General features: G+C 40.7%; 1 protein-coding gene across 5 annotated transcripts in view; it reads right to left on the bottom strand.

Moving 5' to 3' along the window:
- Nucleotides 1-23,964, bottom strand: part of SPOCK1 (SPARC (osteonectin), cwcv and kazal like domains proteoglycan 1) — a 474,706-nt gene that overhangs the window by 194,895 nt on the left and 255,847 nt on the right. For 4 of the 5 annotated variants that reach the window (XM_045028925.1, XM_045028926.1, XM_045028929.1 and 1 more), the window contains one exon: nt 1,060-1,174. In XM_045028925.1, coding sequence (XP_044884860.1) covers nt 1,060-1,174 — 115 coding nt within the window. Of the gene's footprint in view, nt 1-1,059; nt 1,175-10,442; nt 10,477-23,964 lie in introns of those variants that run through there. The other variant, XM_045028930.1, reaches the window with a different exon arrangement.

Below are 23,964 nucleotides of genomic sequence, written 5' to 3'. Positions count from 1 at the left end.
GACACTGCCACTTGGTGCTGCAAATCCACACATTGCTGCTAGAGCTTTGTTTTAGAGCAGGAGTAGGCAACCTATGGCACACATGCCGAAGGCGGCACTCAAGCTGATTTTCAGTGGCACTCACACTGCCCAGGTCCTGGCCACCGGTCCGGGGGACTCTGTATTTTAATTTAATTTTAAATAAAGCTTCTTAAACATTTTAAAAACCTTATTTCCTTTACATACAACAATAGTTTAGTTACATACTATAGACTTATAGAAAGAGACCTTCTAAAAACGTTAAAATGTATCATTGGCACGCAAAACCTTAAATCCGAGTGAATAAATGAAGACTCGGCACATCACTTCTGAAAGGTGGCCGACCTCTGGTGTAACGGCTCTCACTCCGGTTAGGCTAACTCAGGAGAAGTTACCTCAAGTGTAGATAACTCCAGCTGACACTGCAGTGAAGAAAGCCTTAGTTTCATCTGAAAATCCCAAAGTTCTTAAAGTACCTGCTATTTAACTTGCCCTTAATTTAATCATTCAGGGACCTGGAGCTTTCTGTAATTTTGTGATTTATCTGTGGATTACTCTTCCTAGAACCATCAAAACCTCCAACCTTATCTTACTAGCACAGATTTTGCTCATTAAAACAAAACCAGAAATTCCCTATGTTTGCTACTGCTTTTAATTGTTTATACTTAATTCATTTGTATTGTAGAAGTGTACAGCATCTGGAACATTTTCATATTTTATGAATTCCGGCTTTTATGCACCATGTTGTTGTCTGAACAAACTTCTTCCAGAGCTAGGTAATAGGTATGCTGCAGTGTACAATTCACCCTATGGTACCCTGTGTTCCAAAACATCTGATCTTTCTGGAACAGTTCCAACCCTGCTCTAGCCTCTGATACTATAAATGTAAATGTTATACCCAGCAACAAAAGCAAATGTAATTTAATTGTTCAAAGAATGTCTCGAAAATCTATTTTAATGTTTCCTTTTGAGTTTTCTAATTTTGGGTGTCCATGGAACTTTACAAGGGCATAATAGAATGTAATGACAGTGCATCCTTACCTGTGTACCAGCTGCTTACGGCTTACACAAATAGCAGTCTCATAGTCGTGAGTGACGCACACTTTATGTGGGCTGCACTTTACCTTCAAACATGGGTCTTTGGATGGATCAAGAGCTATTAAAACAAATGTAAAAATAACAAAGTTAGGAGTTTACGTGAAATTCTCTCATAGTTCCCAATTCAAATAAAAAACATGCAACTAGTGGGAATAAATATAGAATCATAGAACTGGAAGGGACCTCGAGAGGACTTCTATTCCTCGTGGCAGGACTAAGTATCATCTAGACCATCTCTGACAACTGTTTATCTAACCTGCTCTTAAAAATCTCCAATGATGGAGACTCCACAACCTCCCTAGGCAATTTATTCCAGTGCTTAACCACTCTGACAGTTAGGAAGTTTTTCCTAATGTCCAACCTAAACCTCCTTTGCTGCAATTTAAGCCCATAGCTTCTTGTCCTATCCTCAGAGGTTAAGAAACACATTTTTTCTTCCTCCTCCTTGTAACAACCTTTTACATACTTGAAAACTGTTATGTCCCTTCTCAGTCTTTCCTTTTCCAAACTAAACAAACCCATTTTTTTCAATCTTGCCTCATAGGTCATGTTTTCTAGAGCTTTAATAATTTTTGTTGCTCTTCTCTGGACTCTGTCCAGTTTGTCCACATCCTTCCTGAAATGCGGCACCCAGAACTGGACTCAACTAGAATGTTAAAGGGTGGGTTCTGTGAGGCCCTAAGGATTCATCTCCAGCACATCAGGGAAGAGGTCAGGATCTTGATTTTAAGTCTCCCAAACATAACGGCAAGGTCGCATCTCCAACTAATTTAAATTATTTTTATATCTGCTTTTATTTGGACTTTAATTTTATTACTTCTTCCTCCCAAAGATTTCCCCTAATTCCTGCCTAGCATCCCTTTCCTTCCCACATGTATTGCTTATTTGAAACATTTTTGTTTTCATTTTGGAACTCCATGTAAGGCGTTTATGTCAAATTACCCTGGCTGCTTTTCCCATTGTTGGTTGATGCCCAGGGAAGTTTTAAAAAAAGACATTACTTTTTACAAAAAAATGGAGTAATTTTTAAGTTCCAATTCAATTACCACTGACGTTCTCCACATGACAGCAAACGTATTTCTAACAACCAGAGGGTTCTTTTGCTCTCCTGCAGTGCCGAAGTATTGCAGCTGTTCTGCGTTGGTTTAAGCAGTCAGAGCAGCAAGAGCTCACCACATTAACACCCATTACAGATTTGTGACGGGCAATTGAGCACAACCAGTGCATATGTATTTAGAGGAATACAAGGCGCTGGAAGTCTTAAAAACAAAAAACAAATGTAAACAGCTTTTGCTCCTAAATCCATTAAACTGATAGAAAAGGTGAAATGGGGGAAAAGGTCATACGTTTCCCATACCATTAACATCTAATGAGTTTCCATTAGGCATATTATAGATAGATAGAGAGAGTTAGTTAGTTCTATGTTTACCTTGTATGCTTCTGCAAGGAAGGATCATGAACTAAACTGAACCCAAGTGATGGTAGAGATAAACTTGGCTTTATGGATAAAATCCTGCTGATTTTACTCATGGAAATCAAGAGTAGTTTGGCATGAGTAAGAGGAACAAGATCTGGGCCGTTATGAAGTGTGAGTGAGTGCTCAACAAATAACAATGGAACTGAAGAATTCGATCTATTACTCATCTTTGCAAGGTACAATTACCTCTGCGCATGAATTCTGAAACCTAGGATAAAAACTGGTGCAGCTGTAAAGTGACTAAATTCTAAGACAGTGTCACATTATAATCTATTTTAATAAAAAAGAAACAATGTTTAAATACGCTTCACACAAAAAATAGAGTATTACAGTATGGGAATCAAGTATCAGAGGGATAGCCATGTTAGTCTGTATCCACAAAAACAACGAGGGGTCCAGTGGCATCTTAAAGACTAATAGATTTATTTGGGCATAAGCTTTTGTGGGTAAAAAACCACTTGTTCAGATGCATGGAGTGAAAATTACAGATACAGGCATAAATATACTTATACCAAATACATCTGTTAGTCTTTAAGGTGCCACAGGACTCCTTGTTGTCAGTATGGCAATGGTGCAGCAGAACTTTCATATGTACAGAAAGCATGTACTGTTTGAATGCTCTTGTGTTTCAAGACTTCAATGGGGCCAGAATTTCACTCCTGGATTCTATTTCAGTTACACACTCATAACTTCTCTGTGTCTCAATATTTTCTCTCTCAAATGGGAATAATAATAATAAAAGGAGCAATCTATATTGAGTGCACGAGATCAAAAATGTAATTGCTGAAGAGTTTAGAATGTTAAAATGTTAAAGAAATTTGGAAGGTTATACCAATGCTATGCAATACAATCCCTAGAGGCAGGGCACAAAATAAGAAATCATTTCTAAAATATACCAATCAAAGACCATGATTTGTGAATTAGGTTTCTACATCACTAGGAGCAGATGCTCATCCTCTGCAGAAGAAAAGGCCTTTGGGAATAGGGTGACCAGATGTCCTGATTTTATAAGGACAGTCCTGATATTTTTACATGGGCTCCTATTACCCCCCACCCTGTCCCGATTTTTCACACTTGCTGTCTGGTCACCCTATTTGGGAATAAGATGAAATATAAAACCCATATTTGACATCACAGTTCTTTGTGTTCTACAGCAATAAGTGTGAAGTCTTTGAAATTAAGAACCAAAATTATAAATACATAAATGAAGGGGGGGAAGGGCATGTAAAAAGTAATTTTTTAAAATAAAAATCTGAGGTCAGTTTTATTACGAAAACAAAATTCCTTAAGCATTCAAGGAAAACTTCAATATTCTGAAACAAAATGCTTTTCCTGTGAAAATTTTCGAATATTTGACTTCTCATTCCAATTGATGATGATTCCCCACTTCACCCCTCCTACCCCCCATCAAAACTTTTGCTGGAAGGAAATTCCATTTTCTGGCCAGTTCTACTGTGGATCTAAATCCTGCAGTCTCTTGCTACCTGACAGAGCAAGAAAGGAGAGCTCTCTGGGACAGCCCAGGGAGTGATGAAGGCATGGCCAGGAGCGCCGGCTGCCTTTTTGGCGCCCTAGGTGGCGGAAGGTCCTGTCCCCAAAATGGCGCCCCTGACAGAGGCGGCGGAAGGTCCTGCCCCCGAAACACCGATGACGACTGCGGTGGCCACCTAGGTTGCCTAATGGGTTGCGCCGGCCCTGGGCATGGCTAGCGAGTCCAGTACCTGTACAGATTCAACAGCCACAAAACTTCTGTGGGAGAGTCAAGCAGCATTGGGCCTTAGCTCGCTGGCTCTAAAGGTTAGCTGCATAAAAGTGCCAAGGTGCAGTGCTTCCATCCATGTGTGATGTTTCCATCCCCGACACAATGCCAATTTATTCAAGCTGCGAGCGTGGAACCAGAACTCCAGCCATCGTCATTGAAAAGCAAAGGGCGTACACAGTAGTACGCAGGTGTCATTTCATTTTCATCTGACCTTTTTATTATTTATTCATAGCAATTTATGCACCTTATTAAATCTATAAATCCTCTGTGGTTCCCTCTTAGAGATATCAAACTAATTGGGAAATAAACAGTAGTGATTGCATCAAGCCATTAACAGCCTCCCAACAGTATGTTAGCATCTCTTTTTTACAGGGCATCAATATGAAAATAATGATGGCAGTTACATTCTGAGTGTCCTCCCTCACTAGTCAGAGAAGAGAAGAATACCACAAATTATTGTCTCTCCTCCCCCAATACTTGTCACCAAGAGTTCCAGGTTAACAATATAAATCATCGTTGGACAAAGAGCTAACAATAGTGCTTGAGACGCTTTTCCATTCCATTTCATGTTTTTACATATTACTACTATAAAGGAAGACATATGACTGATAGAAAATGCTGGGGTTCAGACACTAGCAATACATGCAGAGGGTTGCAATATTAGACTATACCGTAGATCAGGGTCGTGTTAATCACAACAGAGCAAATTTATTTTTCACAGATGTGACTTTGGAAGCGTGGTAGCAAACAAAACCTCTTGCAGCAATGGCTGTGCAGTTCTGCAAAACGTGTACAACTAGTTCACAAGTGCAGATTTATGACCTTGATGTTGTTTTCATGACCATTCTTTTGGGAAGAGTTCAAATTCCAAACCCACACGTATTTAGTAAAGCTTATATAAAAAAGCCAGGCAATCAAAAAGAAAATGACATGTAAACACATTTGGTTTCAAAAACTGCCATACAATAAGGGCTATGATCACTCGAAAACAAAAAGACTTTTGAAAAATGAAATGTCAAGAGCAGTTGCCTCACACAATCCTCTTGGAACTGTTCTCAGCATAAGAGAAAACAAGACCATCTGGTGAGAAAAGCTATGATGAACTGAAAAATGGGACCTGCAGTGTATAATGCAAAGATTCTAGTTCATTTTGTTTCACAACAGAGCATGGTAATAAAACATTTATTTTAAAGGAGACACTCAAATGTAGTTCTGTATTTTATATATTATTTGTCTCCAGCAAAGATCTTGGTTCTGTATAAACACAGAGGAAGGCACAGTCCCCGACTGTACAAGCAAGCAGATGGGGTGGGGTCAGAATGGAAGCCTGTGAAAAGCCGAGTTAGGGCAAAGCAGAAGACTAGCACTGATTATGCTGGACTATTCTCTGCTAGGCATGAAACCATTATAATGCCTAAGGCTGAACTTCAGACTGAGGAGGCAAGGTCTCAGGTCATTCCCTACACTCTCAATTACAGCAGCTCAGCAGCAACTGGCCAAAGAGCAAGGTGAAATAAGCAGCTCACTACTGAGTCCAATAGGCAATGGATGTGCTAGATTTTTCCATGTGGGGGAGGTCAACGTGCAGCTTCCAGAACCAGTCCTCCACAATCATACAATGAATTATGGGCCTTGACCCAGCACCCACTGAGAAAACAAGACACCTATCCTATTCGGCCGTCACTTGACTAGGAAAAAGTTGTTTTTATCATTTATTAAGAGCCTAGTGTAGGCAGAGAAGTTATAGTTTTAACACTTGTTAGCTGGTTGACATAAACCCCAAGCTACCCTTTAGGCTTTACTTTGACCAGCTACTGTGTTAAAACTAGAACCGCCTTATCTGTGCTAGGATTTTAAGATGCGTTAGCCAACCTGTTTTTAAAAGAGACCATTCTTCCTAGCGTAGATATGGCTTTTTGTGTGTTGTTGTTGAGGACATTCAGTTTAAAACTCTGCTCTCTTCTCCCTCCGAATAGCCTGGCTCCCAGTGCAGATGAAGTAAAATATAACCAAAGTGAGTTCTGAGCGTATGCTAGCATTAAAGCAAAGAAAATGAGGAATCTGATTACCCTATCATGTGTGTGTGCAAGGTCACAGGGTGAGTCAATGGCAGAGGCAGGAAAAGAATGCAGGAGTCCTAAATACTAATCTCTTACTGTGCTCTAACTACCGTAAAACACTGCAGTCTGTTGATACCCCGTTAGACAGGAAGTTCCTTCCTATTCTACTTAATCTTATGGTTCATTAAGTCATGGCATTGATTTGATAAGAAATAAATATTTTTTGGTTAGCACAGTTGGTTGCAACCTTTGATGCCATAGCCGTGATACTGTCAATAATCTTATGTTTACAAAATACTTCATTTGAAAGAGCAGATTAAGAAAACCCCAAAATATCAACAACAAGTAATTACCATTTTTGTAAATTCTGCTTCTGCAAAAGTTTGCATAAGTCATTCTGTTTCATTAGAGAGAAAATTCCCATTACTCTTCCCCCTCCAAGTCTTGAGGAGAGTATGTCTTCAACTAGCATACTCAGATATTTAACTCTCACACTCTCTCGCCACGTAATTACTCGTAGCAATTTGCATGCAGAAATCAATTCAGCTAAAAATGAATTACCATAGGACCAAATGCTTCAAACGTGAATTATTTTCACAATGCAACAAAACAGCAACTAATCAAGTTGTCAGCATTTATTGAATCCCTGCACCGTTGTTGTGTTTTAGAGAAACCGTAATGTTTGAACAGTGAAAGAGATCGGTATTGTAGAAATAAACATCTATTTTCATTTATATGGGCACTTTCAAAAACTTTCAAAAGGGAATGATTTCTCATTCCCTTTTGACATTGCTGAGGGCTATCCGGCCTAAAGATATTGTAAAGGACAATGTGTTGGTTTGCTTAACACGATAAAGAACATGAATAATAAGTACTCCAGGGGGCATTCTATGCCAAAAAATTAAATTTTAAATTTCTGCAAAATTCTGCAGATTTTATTTGTCAAAATAATACTATATAATCACGCCAGTTTCAATTATTTTGGTAATTTATTTCAAAATACTTGTCAGCAAGCATGTCTGCAACAACATACACACATCCAAATTCCCCAAGGAGAGTTAAAGAAATCCCTATGACAACCCCAGTTCCTGTTTCTCTGGCCCCTTCCCCTCCCAGAGCCCAATCGCAGTGCCCCCCTGGGCCAGATACCCACACCCTCTCTCCTCCAGAGCCCAGACGCTGGGCCCCTCCTTGCCCAGATACCTGCACACCCTCTCCCCCAGAGCCCAGGGATCCAGAGGGAGAAACAGCCTGATGCTCTGTCCCAGGCTTGCATGGAGTTTCCTACATGCTGCCCTCTCCTTCCTCCAGGGCTAGCTGGGAACTGCAGCTGCCAGGAACCCTCCAGTTCCCTCCCACCCCCACCCCAAGCAGCATCTTGTGTGTGTGAGCGGGGCTCTGCTGGGTCCAGCAGCCCCTACTGGCAGCTAGCAGCACTGCGGCCCATTTCTGTGGGGGAAAGGAAATTCTGCACGCACATTCATTTCTGCAAAATTCTGCATTGCGCAGTGGTGCAGAATTCCCCCAGGAGGGAATGAGCGTCTGCTTGACAAACCTATAGAAATGAAGTGCAGTTATAATAGGTGAAGAGAGGATAGAAAATATGGGACTTAATGTCAGTGAAAAGCCTGCTTATGACAAATGCATGTTGCTGAATTTAATATAATTAATGTGCTAGTGTATAAGTATTTTATTTACTTAAATTGTCATGCAGATTAAAAAAGTTGCATGCAGTTAGTTTATTTGCATGGTGAAGAGACTCTCCTGGGAAATGCAAAGCATCCTCAACTCCCACTGAACTCATTTGAACAGTTGTACCCCCCCAGGATCAGGCCCTTTGTGATGCACCATCATCATTCCCTGAATCCATTCAGCTAGCAACAATGTATGGACCTGGCCCTGCAAGGTGCTGAGCACTCTCACATGCTTGACGATGCTCTGCATGCCATAGGATCAAGTCATATGAAAGGAAGGGGAAACATTTAGGCAAACTAAGGTGAAACAAAATAAAACAAATCCCTTTTACCCCTCCAAAGAAAATGTCTCAGGAAACTACAGATACAGCAAACACTACTATCAGAAAGCTACTGAGACATTTATAATAATATCCGGTTGTGGTCCAATATATCATGAGAGAGGGATTACTGGTAGCTTGATTGCTATATAGCTGTGCCTTTTAACAAGGGAAGGTTATAGTTTCTTTCTCAACACCGGTTAGTAATATTTTCTTACAAAGGGACAGGATACTAGCCCCAGATATACTTGAGTATATAATGGTGTTGCTAACCTCAAGAAATCGAAAATAACGAGTCAGATCTGCAAAAAATCATAAGATTGGCCCCACAAATCATTAGATTTTAAGTACATCAAACTATGCCTTTTAATGGCGACCTCTTGTCAAAATGGGCCAAAATCCAGTGGTAGTGACAAGATTCATGTGCTTATATCAGCATCTCAGCTTTTATTGTAAGAGAAGTAAGATTCTAGCCCTCATGGCTGTAGAGAAAAGTTTAAAAACGAACTTTAAAGGCTAAAAAAAAAAAACCCCGAAAGCACATAAAAGACTTCAAAATTATTATTTTTTTAAAATCTCATAATTAAACCAATCTTATGATTTTGGAATGCTTGGGGTTGGCAGTATTGTGGTGACTCTACATTGACAAATATCATTCTTCATGTAAACTCTCTTGGCCAAATTCAGCTCTCAGATTCACTGGGGTAAATCTAGAGCAATTCAATGGACGTGAATGGAGTTTCACTAGCTGTAAATGGAGATAAGCATTGGTCCAATGCCTACAGAACATGAGGCAGAAGAACTTTAACATTTACATATCGTTAAAGACACACTTTCCCCCATTTTAGATGAATATAGATACACATTATCAATGGCTCAGGGCAGAGAAGTTACAGAAATGTTTCATAATCCCTGGCAGTTGTGAAATATGTTTTACCCAGAGTGATAGTAGGATCACAGGGAAAAACTAAGAATTAAATTCAGATTGCTGGTTTCTCAGAGACCAAACTCTCTTGTAACTTTGATTAAAAGCAACCTTGAATTATAAGGGTGTGAACTAAGTGAGTGCAAAACCAAAACCAAACAGAATTGAAACAAAATACCTCAGGATAAACAATTTCCTCCTTATTCGTAAAACAAAACTTTTCCCCAAACACATTACATGGCTTTTCAGCAGATATTTTATATATTTAAATCTGCACTGAAAACAGACAAATAACATGAATGTTTTATTCTTAGATTTGTAACGAAGTGTGCTTCAGAAGCAAAATCTCATTATTAATACTGAGCACATTATCATTTGGTGAAAATTAAACACTGAATTATCAGGTTTATGAATCTATACTTCAGCAGGAATAATAATGTTTCATTTCTAGTAAATGGCTACATGCTGTTAGCTGTGTGCCATGAGCTTTGGAAATTTATATCCCTGAAGGCCGAAAAGTCATGTGTGAGATTGCTGTGTGTGTTGACAGATTGAATGTTAGTGTTATTACAGAGGTAATAATCGCCAAGCTGTGAGCCAGTCTTATGCATCTAGAACATGCTCAGATTTAAATCTTACAATTAGACACGGTGGGAGATGAATTCTGATCTCAGTTACCACCCTACACAGAAAGAGAGGCCCCACTGCTTTCAGTGAAGTTCCTCTGGATTAACATTGCGGTCAGAGCAGAATTTGACCCCAAATATTTTCATCTAACTAGAGCAAAATATATGGGATCATTTTATTCTCCATGAAATCAATACTACAATGTGGCCTTCTGCCTCACTAGTAAAATCATGCTCAAGGAAGAACCACCTTTTTTTCTTGACTTTATATTTGCCCTCAGTATCTCAGATAATGCGTGGTGGTGGATAGTCTTGTTGCCTAGTGATTGAAGATGGGACGCTCCCTGTAAATCAGAAGGCTTCATTTCTTCTTATGACGCTCACTGTGCGGCTTTGGGCAAGTCACTTAGCCACTCTGTGCCACGCTTTGTCAGTGTTTAAAATGGGGACAATACTACTTACCCACTTTTATGAAGCACATTGAGATCCTCAGAAAGCCCTAAAGCATATAAGCCCAGAGCCACTGTCACTGGCGGTCACTGACTGATAAAGAAATTACACAAAATGGCTAAAATCTTGCAGAACTATGAGCCATGTTTATTTATCTCAGCTTCTGACTGTTGCCATGGAAACACGTGCCAGCACTTCATTTCCTGTATCAGCACATAAAGACTTGTTTCCAAATTACGTTACTTTTAGTCCACACTGAGCAAAACAAAACACTAGAACAGGGGTCAGCAACCTTTCAGAAGTGGTGTGCCGAGTCTTCATTTATTCACTCTAATTTAAGGTTTCGCATGCCAGTAATACATTTTAATGTTTTTAGAAGACCTCTTTCTAGAAGTCTATAATTTATAACTAACCTATTGTTGTATGTAAAGTAAAGAAGGTTTTTTAAATGTTTAAGTAGCTTCATTTAAAATTAAATTAAAATGCAGGCCAGGACCCGGGCAGCGAGAGTGCCACTGAAAATCAGCTCGAGTGCCGCCTTCGGCACCCGTGCCATAGGTTGCCTACCCCGCTCTAGAAAAAGAGAGGAAATATCCAAGATCGACCTGGTCCCTTATATATGGAAACTGAGTCAATAGGTTCAACTCTCATGAGTCAGGAAGTAATTCATCTGTCAGCCTCCAGCGAAAGTGAATTAGTAACCCTAGCTGTGATGGACAAGATCTAGTTCTCTGCCACCTATGGAAATCTGAAGGAGTCCTTGGAAGTCAGTGAAGTTCCTCTGGATGTAGAACTAAATCCTACAATATACAGAGTGCATCCTGACAGGCCCCGCTGAACTCAATGGGAGGAGAGCGCATATAGCTCATCTCAGGACACTTCCAAACCTTGAATCATGGGGCTCTGACACAGGTGTAATGGAGAAGAATCTGATCTGAAGGTTCTTATGCAGTCTGGTATTTCAAAAAACTACAGAAGGGATTTTCTTTTTATCCTTTTGTTTATTATGTAATACATTCAGATTAGAATAATAAAAATATGCCTATCCAAGGCTCTAGGCACCTTAGCATCATTAACATCACAAACAAAATCCCAGCAGCATTAAAGTAAGCATTTCAACAGGAATTCAGCCTACAGAGATGCCTTTCCACCATTTCATCATTATAGGAAACATTTTTGCAAGATACCATTGATATTGAAAGTTAAACTTGATTTTAACTCCATGAGTCTGCTCTGAGGCACAATCCTTACACTCTCACCAGGAACTGTGTGTTCAGATCTGGTCAACCTAGGTCAAAAATGAAAAGTTTCAAAGATAAGTGACAAAAATGAGTAGAGGACTCGAAGCATTTCCCTATAAGGAGATATCTGAAACAACTGGAACTGTTTAGTTTCAAGAGGAAACGACTCAGAGGCATATGGAAATGGTAGATGGAACAGAAAAGGTGATCCAGACACTCTTATTTACCTTCTTCTGAAAAACAAGAACAAGGGGACATCCAAAGAAGTTAAAAGGTAACAAACTGAAAACGGACATATATACCCCTATACATAATTATATCTGTGAAACTCACTAGCACAAGAGGTCATTGAGGCCACGAGCTTAGTATGATTAAAAAAGGCTTAAGTCTTTAGGTGGATAATGAGAACATTCCATTCACATCTGCATTAGACAAGACATTTTCTAGAAGGGGTATAAACCCTTACAGTTCAGGGCATAAGCTAATCACTAACTGATATGAGTAAGTAAGAAACTTCCCCTTTGGCAGACTAACAATAGCTCTGGGGTCTCTTGAACCTTCTTCTGAAGCACTGGGTACTGGGCAATGACAGAGATGGGATATTGGACTAGTATGGAACTTCTATGCTCCTGTATTCCTGACTTAAGCAAAATTACCACTGTCAATAGCAGCTGCTGAGAACGAGGCCACTTAATTAGATGGCTAACTTTAAGAAGCCTTAAGATCTCTCTTACTCAGTTTTACCTGCTGAACACAGGTATTGCAAACCTTAATTACAGTAATTCATGTGGCAAGATTCTCGGTATTGTTATCACACTTTAATTTTTGTGCATATAGATGCATGACCTAGGAATTTGTACAGTATAAAATAAACGCATTGTGTGCCATACTGGTTGCTAGCCTCATTTTAGATTTTTGGTAGATGTCATTTTCACCACTTTCAAGAGAAATTACTGTGCTCAGAAACGATGAAGATCCCGTGTAGATAATCAGCTAGTAATATACCTTATAGACTGGAAATTGTTGGTCAGCCAACTATAAGAGAGAATCTGTCATGGCAATCAAGACAGTTAATTTAAGGGATCTGAGGCATAACTTAAAACAGGATGTTTTAAAGTATGTGAATTGTAATTACAGCATAAAATACCCTCAATTTAGGGTTATTTAATAAAAACAAGTATTGTGGATGTCAATGAATATCTAGCAACATTACTCATTTAACCTATCAGTTGATGTTTTCGAGTCTGAAACCTACAAAGATGTCTTGAAAGTTCTTAAACTAGAAAACTACTCTAGTTCATAACCTGTAGTTGCACCCTTGAGGGAGCTATGCTTAACGCGGCAACTTCTAGATCAGTGGTTCTCAAACTTTTGTACTGGTGACCCCTTTCACATAGCAAGCCCCTGAGTGCGACCCCCCCTTATACATTAAAAACACTTTTTTATATATTTAACACCATTATAAATGCTGGAGGCAAAGTGAGGTTTGGGGTGGAGGCTGACTGCTCGCAATCCCCCAGGTTTAACCTCGTGACCCCTGAGGGGTCCCAAGCCCCCGTTTGAGAACCTCTGTTCTAGATCAAGAGACTAAAGTATTTGCACATCCGAAACAGTGGGAGATGGGGGCTTTGGTACACAATGTGACAGTGAAGTAGGATAAACGATAATCTAACTAGAGAGCAAAGCTGCGTTGCCAAAAAATGCACTGCATGATCAGTGGATAAAAGTCTAAAAGTGGAATAATGCTGCAGTCTCAATCATCTAGTGGTAAAGAGGAATAATATCAAGTTAGAGAAGTACAGTACAACAGGACAATACAAAGAAAAACATCCATTCCTTTCATATATTAATTTTTATGAGCATTTTGAATAGATTTGATAAGTTTTAGAGCATACAGAAGTGAATGATTGAGGACCATAAATCGGAATGGGTCCTTTGGCTCTGACACCACTATGTCAATCTACATCAGTTGAGGATATGGCCCAAAGAGTCCTTGCTAAAGTTAGGCTCTCTGCAACCTTCTCCTCACAGTTCCTTAGCAAATGTATCTCAAGTCCCAAACTGTAGCATCCATATGGCACCCCAGAAATTCCCCTGAGCAGCAACTGACATATGTTTCAAATAGTCAGGAACTTTTCTGATCTGGACAAATACCATCTAGTACTAACTAGACTGAGACCATCTGCAGTTAATTAAAATACTCTTTGTTCAAAACAATATATTTATAATGATCCTATAGAGAAGAATTGTTATTCTGTCAAATACTCTAATTAAAATACTTCTGAAAGCCATGTCATTTTTGGAAAGGACTGTTGTTGGAACTGTGGTTTACCCTTATGGACAACTGAATAACTGTCTAGTATAACTAATGTGTTGTTGTCATGTCTTTTTCCCCAAAGAGAAAGAACCCAGGTAAGCAGCTACTGGGGCCATACATTTTCTAAATAGGGGGGCTAAAGGGAAGCGCTGCGAACTGGAAATGGCACTGGGCTGCCATAAAATGGAGGAATCATCTGGGTCCTTGGAAGATAGAGATAAGGAAATAAGCATCTGTCAAGTCAAGAGTGGCATACCAGTCTCCCGGATCCAGGGAGGAGATGATGGAGGCCAGTGAAACCATGCAAAACTTCAACTTGTTCAGGTACTTGTTGAGTCATCGCAGGTCCAGAATGGGTCTTAGGCTCCCTTTTGCTTTTGGGATCAGAAAATAGTGGGAGTAGAAACCTTTCCCTCTCATTTCCTGAGGGACCTCCTCCACTGCCCCCAGTTGTAGGAGGTTGTCTACCTCCTGAATGAGGAGTTACTTGTGAGAAGGGTCCCTGAAGAGGGCCGTGGAAGATGGAGAGGTAGAGGGGGTGGCCGGAAACTGGAGAGCGTAGCCAAGTGACAAAAATCTCTAGCACCCAGCGCTCCGAGGTAACTCGCAACCAGGCCAAACAGTAGAGATGGAGATGGTTGAGGAAAAGATGGGGCAGATCCAGGAAGTTGACTGGGGCATCACTCTCGAGAGCACCCGCAAAACGCCTGCGTCTGGTGGTGTTTCACCAGGCCAGGCTGCGCAGATGGGAGAAGGGCGGCAGCAACTAAAACTAGTGTCCTTCTTCTTGTAGATCCCTGCCGAGGCAATTAGCCAGGACAGGTAAGGAATGGTGTCCCTAGCCTCTGTTTGTCAGAGGGTGGAGATGGATGGCAGGAGAGAGATCACTTGATCATTACCTGTTAGGTTCACTCCCTCTGGGGCACCTGGCATTGGCCACTGTCGGTAGAGAGGATACTGGGCTAGATGGACCTTTGGTCTGACCCAGTACGGCCGTTCTTATGTTCTTATGAGGCCTTGGTGGCGGGGGTTCCCAGAATTGCTTCCTCGCTGACTGAGGCGTATGTGACCCCAACGAGCAGACGGTGGCTTGAGTGTCCTTCAGATCGTGCAGCCTCACGTCCATTTATTCTGCAAACAGCCCAACTCTATCAAATGGGAGATCTTGAATGGAGGATTGCATCTTCTGGGATAGGCCTGCGGTCTGAAGCCAGGAACTCCGCCTCATGACCACCGCCAAAGTGACCACCCTGGACGCCGAATTGGCTGCATCCCAGGCCACCTGGAGGGAGCACCGAGCGGCTGTGGGTTCCCTTCTCAAAAAGGGCCCCGAACTCTTGGGCCACCTCCTAGGACATGGAGTCCTTAAACTTATGGAGGGAATCCCAAAGGTTAAAATTATATTGCCCCAAAAGAGCCTGGTGGTTCGCGACTCGGAACTGGAGACTGGCCGTGGAATACATTTTTCTCCCGAAAAGGTCCAGTCTCTTGGCCTCCTTATTTTTGGGGGTGGAACTAGAATGCCCTTGCTTGTCCTTTTCATTGGCTGCCAACACAGCCAACGACCCTGGGGGCAGGTGGGTGTATAAATATTTTAACCCCTTGGTGGGGACAAAATATTTTCTCATCCCTCTTGGAAGAGGGCGGGATTGAGGATGGGGTTTGCCAGAGGGCTTTGGCAATCTTTAGGACCCCTTTATGCACCGGGAGCGTGACACGTGCAGGGATGGATGCGGAGAGCACACTGAACACATGATATACCGACACATGATATACTGACTCAAAGGGGTGCCCCAGCCGACCCTATGGATACCGCTAAGGCAAAAGTTTCCGACAACCTGCACACACCTAGAATGGAATCAACGCGAGCAAGCACTCAAAGAACAGCAGCAAGCTTTCCTGAGCGATTAAACAACAGTGAACTAACTATTCAGGAGTCCTGATCTACATGGTTCCTTTTGAACAGAAAAGTCAGAAGTCATAGATGGTACACGTCTACACTGCAATTAAAAACTCGTGGCTGGTCTGTGCCAGATGACCCGGGCTCACAGGGCTGTTTAATTGCAGTATGGATATTCAGGCTTGGGCTGCAGTCCAAACTCGAGGACCCTCCCACCTCACAGGGTCCTAAAGCTCGGGCTGCAGCCTAAATAGCCACACTGCAATTAAACAGCCCCTTAGCCCAAGCCCCACCTCCATTAGCCTGTCAGTTGACACGGGCCAGCCGCGGGTGTCTAATTGTAGTATAGACATAGCTAGACAGAGCAATAGTGGAAATGCATTAAAGAGTAGTTCTGTTTTGCTTCCTTCTAGTGAATTTAGGCTCCCAGGCTCAGTGCGCCTGATCCTTCTTCCATCGGAGTTAATGGGAATCATGACATTGCCTCCAAAGGGAGCAGTGTCATGCCCAACGTTTGACAGGAGAGAAGCAGAGTGAAGGGAGAGGAATGGCATGCTGTGTACTTATGGGTTATTATTTACTTTTCTTAGGAACTAGTATTCATAAGGAAGGCTACAGTCTGTATATAATTCTAAATGAACCTTGAGCAACCCTGATATGAAAAGATGCAGGAATGAAGTACGGGTAAGGTATGTGCCCTTTTAGTCACTGTTCCCTGTGAATATGGAGAACCCTAGAAGGATAAGTGGTGCATCTCCTGATACCAGGAACACCAGATGATGATGAAGTGGATTCCTTTCTGCTTTTGAACAAGATCTTAGCTCAAAATGGCCAAAAGGAAAGAGCAGCAAGGTGGCTGTGAGCTTCACATTCAGCAAAGAAAGACGTGTCTTTCTCTATAAAAGTGCTGTGAGGTTCAGGGGATTGATGCTGTATTTCACTGTGATTGACGTACTTTACTGTTTCTTAGACAGAAAGTCACGTATTGATGAGTTGAGATTTTTATAAATTCCAAGTCAGATTCAGTGAATATACAGATGCTATGGAGGGAGGAGCACAGGGCTGAGGAGGCTGTTCTAGCCATTAGGACGGGATATCAACTGTGGAGCATCTCTGCTCTCTCTCTGGTTCCTCCTCCTCCCTCCTGTGGAGCTTCCAGCGCCCAGCTGAGTTACACGGGCTGTAATTTGACTGGGAAAATGAGTTTAGCTTTATTTTATTACGGTAGAGCATTACAGCCCATTCAATGCAAAGTCTCAGGTATAAATGTTAGTATTTCTGACATCCTGGCTGCATCTGGTATTTATAACCCTAACCCTAAACCTAAACTTTCAGGCCTTTCTCAGGCCAACTCCTGTTGAAGTCAGTAGAAGTTTTGGCCACACGAAGTCTGAGGGGGGAAAAAAATGAGGAAGGACTTCAGGAAAGATTTGGTCCATAGAAAGTGAACAGCTCTGGAAGTAAAAATAAATTTCTTTAGTGAGGGGTGGAAGAGGACAGCTCTATAAGAGGGCTACCCTAAACACCAGCAGATAGCAAGTGTGAAAAATTGGGACAGGATGTGTGGGTGTGGGAACAGTTTGACAGGCACCTATATACAACAAAGCCCCAAACATTGGGACTGTCCCTATAAAATCGGGACATCTGGTCACTCTATTCCTAATGGACATGCCCTAATCCAATAGGACTGGTATAAATGTTGATAGCTCCACTGACCTCAACGTAGCTGTAAGCCTCTCATTAGCCTAGGAAAGAACCAGTGCCAAGCCTGAGTCACTTTCAGGTCCTTGCCTCAGGGCACAATTTGTTGTTCCAAACCAGAAACTCACGAGTTAGACAACAACAAATTAATTCCCCTGACCAATACCAGCTGTAGTCCCCAGAGAATTTCCTCTTGTCTCTGTCAGCCCTTGAAAAATGGCCTCACCCCTTCCTTCAAATGCCCTGCTGAGTCAGGTGACTGACTTTAATCAGCTGAGGATCTGCCCTCCTAAGTCCCTGAAGATGGCCTAGCCCCCAAATACTTGCCTGCCCAGTTTCCAGAAACCATTGGTGGGTTTCATACAGCATTTGAGACCAAAAGAGAGAAAGGAACTGTTGCATCAATCCCAGTGGTATGATAACTGAGTATAGTCTGTTCCTTGTATCTTGTTTTTTGCCTTTCCCACCATCATGCTGCTTTTCCCACCATCGCTATAATATTTCACTGCATGCATCCTAATAAACTCAGAAAGGCAAAATTATCAGAATTTCACTGAAATGCTGTATACTTCCTCTTCAGGGTTTTGCTAGTCAATGGTCTGTTACCATCTCTCTCTCATAATGAGTAAATTTTCTTCCAGCAGCCCCTTGCGACTGTTAAATTTGAATCATTATATAATTGTGGCTACTGATGAAAAAGCTAGTGATTAAAATATGGCAAATAATAACAATAATAGTAAGCCTATATTTTTGTCTTTAAAGTGCAGCATACTCATTAGCTAGTTGACTCTCCCAAACTCCCTGTGTGATAGGTATGCAAGGTTATCTCCATTTTACAGATGGCAAAACTGAGGCAGAGAAGCTGAGTGGAAAACAAAATAAGTGAACTAATTGCCATTTTCTGCTGAATACTGAACAGTTACCCTTACTTGCCTTATGTGCACATAAAGTCCTGGGCCTCAGATACATATGTAGAATATCCGTTAAAGTGAAGAGAAATTATGTACGTTTATCTAAGAAACAAACTTAGACCCTGGGGGTGAAATTCTAACCCTGCTAAAGTCCATCTGAGTTTTACCATTGACTTCAATAGGGTGAAGATTGCACCCGCTGACTATAATGCATGTGGCAAGCAAGTTGGTAAGGAAGAATCTGAGTGTGCAAGTCATTACCTTAGAGTCTAAAGTTTAGAACGAGGGGTTTGGATTCAGTGTTTTCATTTGAACAACTTAAACTATGGTCTCTCTCTCACACACACACAATATGATGTGTATACATGAAAAGTGAGGAAGTCGTTACATAAAATTAAAGGAAATGTCCAGCCTTTTAACATATTATTCCATGTTGATGCGTAATATACCTGTGCTCTGAAGACACATCACAAGGACTCACAACAGCAATAGACTTTGCACTGACATGTAGGACCTAATGAGGGGATTCCTTTCTCTGTTCTTCTGCAATATCAATTTCATGCCCTATAGCTTTTAAATTGCCCAACAAATCTCTGTGATATTTTCCCCCTCTTTGCAGAAAAATGACTACACTATCTGGTGCTTTTAATGTGAGGTGAATAGCCAACAAGGGCAAAAGGTATTTAATAACCATAATAGACCCTCCATTTTAATAATGTATATATGGGGACATGATCAGTTGTAGGTGTGAATTTTCTGTGTTATAGGGATTAAATACTTTTCATATGGAGATGGCTGTGCATAGATATTAATACTTCTATTAGATATTTTTTTTTAACACTGACAAATATTTCAAATAGGTAAGGCACTATTGTCATTATTTCAGAAGAGAGATCCTTATTCCTCTTTTCAGTGGACTGTCTCATCATCCTCTCTCTCAAATTTTGTGTCGAGCTAATTAATTTAGCAGTTTCCCAGGCCAGGGGATGATCTGAAACTCAGCATCCTCTGCTAGTGATGATTTGTTAGTGTGTCTAAATTTTGCATAGCTAAGCAGCTTTTTCAGGTGTGTTTTCAGCTCCAGGATTTTAGGAATAGTTTGGTCCTCTAATGAAAGAGGACAATGCCAAAGGCTTGGGGTGACAACGGCTATGCCGCCATCTGCCGTCTAAATACAGACTGAGAAAGAAAGTAGATTAAGAGGAAGTCCTGCAGTTTTATAACGATTCAAATAGAAAATTACTGCACATCTTTACTGGTTGTGAAATGTCTGCTTTTGGTATAATTTAAATAAAATAATCCCATAATCACAATGTTTCTCTTTCAAGTAAAGAGCACAGATAATAAGCATTCATCCTTTTAAAAATTCTTGTCATTACAAGTCTGTAGTAGGCATAAGGGGCCTGATCCTGTGAAAATGCTGAACACCCACAACTCCCACAAATGGTACTAATTGTCAACCTTAAAAAAAATTAACACAAGTGTTATTAGTTATCCACAGCCATCGCCATATGGAAAGTACTGGATCCCCTTAACACAAAACTTGCATTATCTACAAATGGTCATATCCCCATATACACTTACATTTGTTATGATGGAGCTTTGGGAGGAAATCCTGGCCCACTGAAGTCAATGGGAGTTTTGCCATAGATTTCAATGGGATCAAGATTTCACCTTTTGCCTTTACATCATCCTTGTTGAGTGATTCACCCAATAGGGCTAGTGGGAAGAGGGCAAGGGAGGTAGAAACAGAGTTCCCCAAAAAAGAGGCTTTACTTGCTAGAGGATTAAAATACTTGTATTCTATTGATAACATCGTACCTAGAAAAAACCAAAACCTTAATTCTGCCCTCCAATAAGCAATTGCATATGCTGACTGGTATATCAGCTTGTACACAATAACATATACACCAGGATAAAGAGGTGTCATTGACATCCCCTGGGTCAATATATATGAGAGTGCATATTGTGGTGAAAAGAATAGGAACCATCTGGTACTGGCTACCGTCAGAGACAGAGTACTGGACTTGATGGATCGGCCTACTGAGCCAGTCTGGCAATTCCTATATGACTAATTCACCTCGAGGCTACTTTTTTTTAAAACCCTAAATATTTGGTCCCAAAATGAGACACAAAAGTTAATGGAAACAGGTTAAACTGTTGCATACTTTGCCTGTCGATTTTTGCTCATTAAAGCATAAATACCAATGTGTACAAAGCAAAGGAATCTTCATCCCCTTGAACTACTCCAGTGTGTACGTACATGCAATTTAGGAGGGTGGTATCTTAAAAGCCCCACATAATAATGCCCAGCTAATGCATATGGCATCAGAATGGTATCCAAGGGTGTCTAACACGTTATAAAGCAACGCATATGACATTATATGTCCACGTCCTGAATTACACTGTGACTACACACCATAGGTGTCACTTGTTATGTGCTGATCTTTTAAAAGAGCACACATTGCTACCTTTTTTTTTTTTTGCTGCTGATTTGCATTATATGATGCATAGCTACTGCAGATGGACAAACTCTGAAATTAATCATCCGCTGCATGTCTGGGGGACTGAACAATTTAAACAATCACCATTCTTCATTTAAGTGTCGAGAGCTAGAGAGCTGGCCAAACATGTGGTTGACAGTCATTGATAAAGTGCCTTCACACTAGGATCTTCACAAAGTGTATAACAATTTTTAAAATGTTAATTTGTTTCATCTATTCAGTGCTAGAGTTGTATTTTTGAGAAAGGCATATACATGAGATTTGAGCCCATTCTCCAGGGTGTGTTTATATTTGACAATATTTTATAGACAATGATTTTTTGGCAGTACATGACTCTATAATGAGGGGATGGGTTTATTTCATTTTGATGATTTTGTGAGACTTATTTTTCCAGAGAGTGCTAAGAGCTGGTGATAAAAGCAGCAGGGAGGAATCATTATACAGAAAAGTATTCTCTCTCTGTTATTACCTGAGAGGACAGCACTGATCTACAGTCATATAACAGTCTTGAAAGGGCTGGTTTTCTTAACAGCAGCATCTGTACAACATAGGAAACAGTCACGGGCTTCTGTGTTACTAATAGACAGTGTAGGTCATGTGAAAATGATGAAATTATCAGGTGTTACGGCCCGAATCCTGCTGGACTTTGCAACGGCAGCTGGGGCAGGACCAACTTAAAGTAGCCTCAGCCCCCCACCCCATCTCCACCAAGGACCATTTTGGCAGCCAGAGATTGCAGGAGTGCTTTGGCAATGACCCCTATGATGGGATTGTGTGTGAATAAATCAAGCTGTATCCAAGGCAGAAATCTCCATGCGTTATATGGAAACGAAAGGATGAGAGACGGTAACAGGATGAACATTTACAACAAAAGTGTTGCAACAGTTAAGGGGCATGCAGCAGAAATTTGGACTTCAAAAGGGAAACAATAGAGCGGCCTGGTGACCTTTTTCTTGTATTGCTTTATGTTGTATTAAAACATCCTGAATGCTTTTGATTTTCTTTAATACTGGAAATTGAGGACTTATCTAATCCGTTTCTCCTGGAAAACTTTATAGACGCCGGAGGAACTAGTAAAATTATATATGACGCACACCAAGAAAGTGACAGGTAAGCAACTGAGAAACAAAGTGATTTTTAAGTGGGCTCTTTAAAACTCCTTGGTTTTTTGTTTGTTTGTTAGTACCTATTTAGCTCAGCTGCCTAAGAAACAGTTTGGAGAAAAGATTTCTTTGTTAAAGACTCAATGCTCTCCAACTTCAATTCAGGACTGAGGAAGCTCCCATTCTCATTCCATGACTCTTTCAAGGAAAATGTAAGCAAAATATTGGGAAGTCCAGAGCCAATATCTCTGATATTTCTAAGATTAAAAAAAGACAGAAAGATAATGTATGAAAGCCATCTTTCAGAGCTACTACTCTGTGCATCATACAAAAGGGTAAAAAGGACACAAACCAATTTTTTCCACCTACACAGAATCACTGAAACTGACACAGGATAACTTTAATGCAAAACTTTTGCGGAGCTGGGTTAGCAAGCTGATGAAAATGGAAACAAACACAGGACAGTTAATGAAACAGAATCTGACTGAGCGTCAAACAGTGTGACAGCCTATAACGATCCTGAAATAAGGATGAAATATCTGCTTGTCTCATAGGAATAACACAGATTCTTGAGGCAAATTGCCAGCATGCAGTACAGAAAACAACTAATTAAATAGCCCCCAAAGAATACTTTGTTTTATGTGAAGAACAAAGGGATTCACTACTGCATATTATGTGCCTCACTGGTGATTCACCCTTTTAAACTGGGACTGCAGAGACTCTAGTTGTTTAAAATACTTGAACGGCTGAGACAGGTGAATGGAAAGAGGAGATTCTTCTCAAGTACTCAAGTTTAAGTGAGCCCACTGACTTCAGAGATGTCTCTAGCACATGGATTGTGTGAGTCTGCATTTGAAGATTTATAAAAATGACATATTTCTGCGTGCCAACATTTCTTGGTGTTAATGCTGTTTTCATTACAGATTCCCTACTTACTGACATTTGAGCTTGCTTACACAAAACAACCCCAAATCTGGCGACAACCTGAAATGGTAGCTCTAGGGAAGAACATGCATTTGAGTTTTGCACCGCACGTTGTTGCTAACTCAACATTTAACTCCAATCCATTGACTCATTCCAGGCTGTACCCCTGTCTTTAATGAAAGAGGTGCTGATTCCATCTGAAATGTTTTAGTAGAGGATTCAATATACAGTCAAGCTTCTGAACATCTAACTTCACCATGAAGGATGCCAAAGCTTACTCACTAAGCTTACTTACCAGCATGGTACTTGTTTGAATGATTTGATATTATATCACACACAATAATTACTTGTTGCAATTGCACATTGACCTGGCACGTTTGGCTTAACATAAAGGACTGTATACACTTGATGGTATTAAACAACAACAAAGTACCATACCTGGATCAAGCAGAGTCAAAAGCTGACTGTAACGTGACAGCCTGGTGTTTCACTTTTTTGGGGAAATGTATTAATCACGTGGCTGTCAAATAACCTGCCAAATGTGAAACAAGTTTTAACGACACTGCGGTGCCTAGGTGAGTTTGGAGACAGCTTGAAACAATAGTTCTTGAGGGAAGAACATGCAGCTCCCACTCATCTCATTGGGATGTTAACTCTGAAATTTACAGACAGCCACGTAAATGTCAACATTCTTAAATATTTTTGCAGAGGCATCCAGCTACAATCCCAAACCACCTTCCCCAAAACCAAAAGCCCCAGCTGTCTTTTAACCAGCAGACAAAACTCCCAGCTTTCCCCAGCAACTTTGACAAATAGCAGTTCTCCTTTGTCAATACAAATATGCATGCCAAATTGAGACATGAATATTTAATGATAGGGTAGAATTAATTTAATTTCAAACTAAACACAAGGACTGCTTTTTTACTGCATTTG

This window comes from Mauremys mutica, chromosome 8 (assembly GCF_020497125.1).
Source record: "Mauremys mutica isolate MM-2020 ecotype Southern chromosome 8, ASM2049712v1, whole genome shotgun sequence".
Classification (NCBI taxonomy): domain Eukaryota; kingdom Metazoa; phylum Chordata; order Testudines; family Geoemydidae; genus Mauremys; species Mauremys mutica.
This window is presented reverse-complemented; position numbering and strand designations above follow the sequence as displayed.